General features: G+C 40.4%; 1 protein-coding gene across 1 annotated transcript; it reads right to left on the bottom strand.

The window, feature by feature from the left end:
• Positions 1-413: 413 nt before the first annotated feature.
• On the bottom strand, positions 414-7320 carry LOC149113090 (uncharacterized). Its single transcript, XM_089287860.1, has 8 exons — positions 7166-7320; positions 6694-6813; positions 6086-6280; positions 5305-5366; positions 4787-5012; positions 4077-4357; positions 3342-3597; positions 414-1745 (listed from the first exon to the last, which is right to left on the bottom strand). The coding sequence occupies exons 2-8, from the start codon at positions 6770-6772 to the stop codon at positions 637-639; spliced, it is 2208 nt and encodes a 735-aa protein (XP_089143986.1). The 5' UTR covers positions 6773-6813; positions 7166-7320; the 3' UTR covers positions 414-636.
• Positions 7321-7775: the final 455 nt, after the last annotated feature.

Genomic DNA, 7775 nt, shown 5'->3' with positions numbered 1-7775 from the left:
GGCGAGTGGTGGATATTTACCGAGCTGCGAAGCCCTCTCCACTGGCCACCTCCGCTGCGGGGAATAACTGTCAATTATGGCGCTGACCTACACACGATGAGTTCATTTTTGTGTAACGTGTTGCCGCAGATTGTTGCAACACAGCTGATAGTAAGCACAATGACGCTTTTCAGCTTGTAATGCAACAGTGTTGCGCAGCACGTTTCAAGAACGAAGCTGCCCGTATAAATTCGAATTTAAGTCTAATCGGTTGCCTCCCCTTCTCCGTCCCCGTTGGACGCCCCCGTTGGACGCCAGCTTTATTATTGGTTACTTCTAACTGAGGAAAAGCACTGACTCGAAAACTTCCAATCTGAGGGATTGGGGTACAAGGGTTTATCTCATTAATAAAGGCAATGGCAGCTATCCACATATGAAAAGTTAAAGAAAGCTTTAATTGAACAAAAAGTACTTCGGTCAACTAACTTGGTATAATCAGGCTAAACAAAGCCCAAGAAATTGAGTAGCTTTTGCCGTCCGGAATAGTTGGAGACTACGTACTTTCAATACTCTAGTAGTTTCATATCATGTACATGTCTCTTCTAAGAAGAAAATAAACTGTACACGAAACCTTTTTTGGAAAAATAGTATGGCAAGTTACCTGCACTGATAACTACGAAGGTGCGTGGCTAGACTACTGGACTTGTTAAACGCCTTGTTACATTGTGGACACTCATATGGCTTTTCACCTGTGTGAGTACGGAGGTGCTTGGTCAGAGCACCAGACTCGTTAAATGCCTTGTTACATTGTGTACACTGATATGGCTTTTCACCTGTGTGAGTACGGAGGTGCGTGGTCAGATGACCAGACTGGTTAAACGCCTTGTTACATTGTGGACACTGATATGGCTTTTCACCTGTGTGAGTACGGAGGTGCGTGGTCAGATGACCAGACTCGTTAAACGCCTTGTTACATTGTGGACACTGATATGGCTTTTCACCTGTGTGAGTACGGAGGTGCTTGGTCAGATATCTAGACTGGTTAAACGCCTTGTTACATTGTGGACACTGATATGGCTTTTCACCTGTGTGAGTACGGAGGTGCGTGGTCAGATGACCAGACTTGTTAAACGCCTTGTTACATTGTGGACACTGATATGGCTTTTCACCTGTGTGAGTACGGAGGTGCGTGGTCAGATCACCAGACTGGTTAAACGCCTTGTTACATTGTGGACACTGATATGGCTTTTCACCTGTGTGAGTACGGAGGTGCGTGGTCAGAGCACCAGACTCGTTAAACGCCTTGTTACATTGTGGACACTGATATGGCTTTTCACCTGTGTGAGTACGGAGGTGCTTGGTCAGAGCACCAGACTCGTTAAATGCCTTGTTACATTGTGGACACTGATATGGCTTTTCACCTGTGTGAGTACGGAGGTGCGTGGTCAGATGACCAGACTGGTTAAACGCCTTGTTACATTGTGGACACTGATATGGCTTTTCACCTGGTTGTGTACGGAAGATCTTATTCCGATGGGTAGATTGAGTTAACGTCTTGTTGCATCGTTTAGACTGATACTGCTTTTCATCTGCATGAGTACTAGTATGGTTGTTTAAATCATATAACGATGTGAATTTTTTCCCACAGAGTTTACATTCGCAGATTTTTGTAATTGTTCTGGATGAACAGTAGTATCTGTTGTGTCTCTGTAGAAAGTTTAAGGAAGTATACATCCGTTCACAGCCCTCGCAGGTGTAGCCAACTCCTAGAAATAAAAGAATTGAATTTTTAAACGTAATAAGGATAGACATATCCAAGAACATTTCGCACTGTTTAACTCTGCACAATAAATTAATGCCATTTGAGTTGCTTTTGATATCTAAAGTCATCTATAATAAGTTCACTTCAAGGTAATATTTATTTTTCACATTTTTTCCTGAACTGGGAACGAAACCCCGCCAGTTAGTGACATCTGAAACTCAAGTAGATAATAATTTGAGAGGAATTTACACTTCTGGCAATAAATAGGCGTTCCAGTCGTGTTAAAGGTGTGTTTGGCACCTCTTTTAGGATCAACCAAGATCAGGAGCAGTCAAGAGCAGTCAAGTACTAGTATGACGTCACAAAAGAGCTAACTGTATTAAACAGCTGTATTAAATGAATGATAAAATATAGATAACTCGAGGTATTTTTATTTCGTATAGTGCGAGTCTAGGAGCGAGGAACCGAACCAGCTTGAACTGTTGATGGTTGCCGCTCGGTACTGCAGAAAAGAGTTTGAAGGCAATTTTAAATACAAATAGAAAGTTCAGGCTATAAAATACGCGCCCCAATCATTTGTCTGGACGGTATATGGTTTTATTTCAATCAACATTCTCGAAAAGTTCAACAAGCGTTCGAAGAAGTTTGCGGATCGTTCACGTTCATAAAAGCCGTTTCCACGAGTAATAACGTTTCGAATAAACCAAAGCTCAAGATTTTTTTGATCTAGCAAGTGAGTTTCAGTGAATGACTTGGCTAGATGGAAGCGCACTTTAATTTTGAAAACACAATAGCTTCCTAATCTGTTAAGTACCCCGTGATCCACGAGAGACCCACGAGAGCTCCTGGAGAAAAGGAAGAACCAAAAAGTGGCGTTTATGGCGTTTTTGGCTGTCTTTTCTGGTTGAAAATATAGATAAATTTCGCGTTTCCAACAGTCTTAATCCAGTTGGTATCGAAGCGTAATTGTAAAGACATGTTCCGAATAAATTAAGAAGTTTCGCACGCATTTTATTCATGAGCTATATTTTGACTAGTACTTGACCGACCTGGGGCCCGTTTCTCGAAAGCCCCGGAAACTTTTCGGGCCCGTAAAGACATTTTCAGTTCATCTGTATCTAAAACGAGAAAAGTGTATGCGCCTGAAACTTCTTGTATGAAGAGGACCTCTGTTCATATTAAGAATATGTGAATAAAACAGCTCTGTTATCGTAAGGTTCGAGATTTTGCTATGGCTTTACGGGCCCGAAAAGTTTACGGGGCTTTCGAGAAACGGGCCCCAGCACACCTACTTATCATGCTTTTTTTTGTGACTACTTATCCTGCTCTTTTGTGATGTCATGACTAATACTTGACGGATCTTGACTGCTCCTGATCTTAACACTCGGTGACTTTGTTATCTTCGGCAGTCCTAAGTTCATTCACTTGGTACTTTCGTGCAAACATCAAGCTAGTGTGCTTGTTGACATAGAGCATTCTTAATTTTTCAAATGTCTTATTCCACTTCTAAATGTTTTGTAACAAACTAATCGAAAGCAAAATTTGAAAGAAGATTAAAAAACACTTAGTACTTAGGTCGTTGACTCTGCTGGTTTAATACCTATTGAAATACTTCGATCCAGATTGTCGCAGGGAGATATTCCTAAATCTTTGGCGTAGCTCTCTCCGTACCACACCAACAGCTCTTTCCCTGGGGTTACTGGCTTGTAAGTACGGTAGTAAATCTCCCCTCTAAACTGATAAGCCACCAAGTTCTGTTCGTCCTCACATCGAGAGCAATTTACAAACCGCATCCAGTTGCCATGGCTTTCATCTTGACCATCCAAGAAATGACTGAATTTACCATCTTTAACAATCTAAAAAAGCAAAATTAATACTGTAGTGTTGCTCCTGGAGCTTACGGTATAACTGTATACGCTCGGCTGGACGCACATACAGAAATCCGTCAGAAGTAGAAAAATGATAAATAGATAATTTCAAATTTAATTATGTATTGAAAATTTTTACTGTTCAAAAGCTCCATATTGTCACAGGCGCGTTTTGCCCCGGCCGGAATGTAACGGATCACCCTCGGTACTCCGGCGATTCACCGCGATATTTCCCTACGAATCGAGTTTCGGTTTAGAATTCCGTTCAGAAATTAGATAACCGAGAATTAAACGTTGTATTATGTAAAGTGATTTATGCCCTACTTTAAAAGGTAGTATCTGGTCCCGCAAGTTTGTCCGCAAATTTCCGCTCGACATTTACTCACCGAGCAAGACATGCTCATCAAGAGAGCTTATGTCCTTTATGATCATTACTTTCACATTAGGATGGTATAATAAAACGCTACCTCCCACATATAACTCGTATTTGTTTCATCTGAGATGTGCTCCCATCCTATCTTTTTTCCTTTATAGGGACCGAATCGTACTCCTTTTGGAATCTCAGAAGCACTGAAAACGCCGAAACCAGCTCCAGGAATAGATGACTGGCTTATTTTAAGAACTGGTGGTAGTGATGCCACTGCAGATGACAAATTAGAATTTTCTTCCATAGTCTCGTCAACTATAATCTGCAAAGGGCCATGCACTGGACAATCACCATAATGGAGGTCTTGACACTCTTCACAAACTAAACAATACAAAAAAACACAAATCAATTTATTCCAAGAGTGAAAGTGAAGAAAATGAAAAACCCTGTGTCCATTAGAGGTAGACAATTTAACGATAAATCACCTTACGCGCTTCGTACCATCTCGAATCATTAAAAGGTCAGGCAGGAGGTGATGTCTGTATGTGTGGAGAGTGGGGAGGGCGTGTTCTTAAATTACCACTCGATCGACAATTTTGAAAGGGTGACTAGAGGAGCTTATTTCATTTAAAGCATCAGGATAAAAACTACGATCACAAAGCAGCCCAAATGCACTGAACAGGTGAACACAGGAGCCTGGTGAACAGCATTTACTTAGGCTCGCGATTCACTCCAGTGTAAAAGCCGTAACAAACCCGCCAGGATAAACAATGTCTAAAGTATTTAAGGAATGATAATTATTCCACTCACAAATGTAGTGGTCATCATCTGGAACCTCAGGCTCACAATATGAGTGCTTTTTTCCACGAGTGGCATATTGAATACGTTTCTCGACGAGCTGTTTATTTGCAGTCTTCTTCTTTTCCCTTCCTTGTCCAGAAATCACAACATTTTCTTCTGAAATAAAGTCTATTTCCTCGCCTAATTGCCCCAGTTCATCAAATGCGCTTGGGAAATCGTTTTCTTCGTTCTCAACCTACACGTTTTGAAAGACGAAGACACACAAAACAACCATCCGAAAACATACACCAATTCGCGTTTTTCTTTTTGAAGGGAGGGTAAACAAAGCAAGAGCCACAGCGTCTCCAAAGGCTTTTATTATGGGACTCTGACAGTCTGATATCAATACTTACTGAGTCCTAATTTTCTTCTTTCGGCCTTTTCTAAATGGTGAGAAACCGATACTATTTATTTTGTATCCCTGAAGGTTACTGAATGGGTATGGTTGCCTAGTTCGGCTACTTGCACTACAATTAAATTATTACTACCATTTTGCTGGATTCCTTTCGTCTTTTCAGGACAGGAACGGTTTGAGGTTTTGGTCTAAAATCTACAAAAAAAAGGGCAAGCGACGTATGTTAGTATATAGAAAAAGCTGAATATAAAAGTGTTAAACAAAAGAACGGGAAAGAGAGGCGAAGGAAAGAGGAGTCAAGAAAAGAGAAGAGGTAAAGAAATATGTCTAAAACATGAAGAGAAAAGAATAGAAAGTGGAGATAACAAATTATAACACTTAGTTGCTTTCCATAGAGCAGTTTTCAATTGAGTGTCATAAAACCAAAACCAGACGAATTACTTACCAATTAGACTACTCAGCCAAACTCACACCGTAGTAAAGCCAAAACCAAAGTGACTACCTGATTACCTTCAACTAACGTAATTTTAATTTAAATAAAAGGGACAGTTGGACGCGCGGTGACTTAATGGTTGGCGCGCTGGCTCTGGATCGAGCGGTGCGGGTTCGGGCCCTGGGCCCTGGCCGGAAGAAGAGGGTAGGGGCGGGTTGAGAAGAGGAGAGAGACCACAAAAAAGAGATTATGAATCGAGGCACAAATACTCAGCCACGCAATCGCCCGGATTTGATTAGGAGCTTTCCCTGTCTCAGCAAGAAATAGCTGGTCCAAGTCTCGAATATCTGTTTGTTTTGTTTTGTATTATTATGGCGAAAGTTAATGAGTTACATGCAGCAACTCTCGCACACAGTGACTGCTTTCTTTGTCGAAACTAAGTCGTTGCCCCGCTTGACAAGGGGAAACCTGCCAGACTAACCTGGGATAAATCTCTTTATCATTTTATTTCGTCTTCTAACTTCTTCTGATCCTGGAACCCAATCCTCGTCGCTGTCGTCACCACTTTCACTTGAGCTTTCGTCATCTTGACTGATGGATACTTCCTTTAGTTTATTAGCAGGTGTTTTGCGCGTGCGACTTGGAAGACCAGCAGGAACTGCGGGAACAGGAAGTCCTGCAAAAATTGATAAAAAAACGAGAATTTAACCTGATAATTAAGAAAATACATGGATAAATGCGTTGCTATAAAGTAATCACCAGTGCCGCTAAATAGCTAAGGAAGTAGCAAGAAATTAAAGCTCTATTACCATCTTCATCTGTGTTACTATCCTCGGCAAATGAAATATATACTCTTTTTTACTTAGATCAAATATCGAAATCTGTCAACTCCCTCACATTTTCCATCAAAAAAGGCGTCAGCAAGCCTCCAAATTTCCTTCCCCATAACAGCCACTGGTACTAAGTAAAACCAATGAGAAATCCAATCTAGTGTAAACTTCTTATTTGTTTTTACTCTTATGGGAAAAAAATACAAATGTTTACTTCTGATAAATATGGCCTGTTCATCGTTCGAAATGAAACACTTACCAAGACTTTTCATGAATTCATGGTTCCTCTTTATGTTTCTCAGCCGTAGAAGCTCGTACTCTGATAGAGCTCCGGCCATGATCACAGGCAAGCCTATTTTGTTTCAACTGCTAGTCCCCGCTGTCAACAAAGTACGAGAATTACAGAAAAAAAAGAAAAGTCAGATACTATCTTTTATTCATGGTCAATAAGCGTAAATAAGATTGTAAGATTTCTGTATAGGTTTAAATCCTGCGTGCTTTCAAAGCAAATATTTTAAACTTATGCTTGCTTTACTTTCATCTTCACATTGGAAATTGGCTTTCTTAAAACGCATGAATTATTTTATAAGTCTTAAAAAACAGACCCAACGAAACATCAAAAGAATTACAAACTACCACAAACACAGAGGTCTCTATCGTTTAGTTGTGAAAGGTTTTTTCAGTATGTTCAACATGGATTCAGCGTAATTTTTCAAACTTGAAATGCTTACCGTAAACCCCAGGAAAAGGGTAATTACTCCGTTACAAAACTGTCTTAGTATCCAAAGTATGCAAAACGGATCTTCCAAGTTTCTTCTTGTCGATTTTCAGGACTCTCAACACACCAATGCCAAACTTTTTAAGCTTTTTTCAGCAATACTTTTACGTAAGAAAAGCAGAGAAAAGAAATAATTTTTTCCCCTCGATCAACGTCATAAGCTACAAAGCGTCTGATTGGTCAGCGACTCACAAGCAGAAGAAAAGGGCGCGAAAATAAACCGCGGGTTGCACAAGTGACAATTTTTTCCCTTCCAGGGGATTTCCAGGGTAGATAGGGATACGGGGAAGGGGGAGTGAATACGGTAGCATTTTGCTATTTCTTCTGAAAAGCATTTAATTGACGACTAAATTCATTTTTAATAAAAAATCTTTTTGATGGTGACTGTTGTTTACTGTTCAAAACCACGAAACCATTCAAGGCCGTTCCTGTTTTGGATGACATCAGTGCTATAGAAATGTACATGTCATTCTGCAAATCTGATTCAGGAGTGATGGGCTCCCGTCGCGCGTTATTATCTTATGTATAAACTTCTGTAGAGCAATTTTCCTATAGTAAAATAC

This window comes from Orbicella faveolata, unplaced genomic scaffold, assembly GCF_042242905.1.
Source record: "Orbicella faveolata isolate gen_17 unplaced genomic scaffold, um_ofav_v1 contig_15, whole genome shotgun sequence".
Lineage (NCBI taxonomy): Eukaryota > Metazoa > Cnidaria > Anthozoa > Scleractinia > Merulinidae > Orbicella > Orbicella faveolata.
Note: the sequence above shows the minus strand (reverse complement) of the source record. Positions and strands in the feature narration are given on the sequence as shown.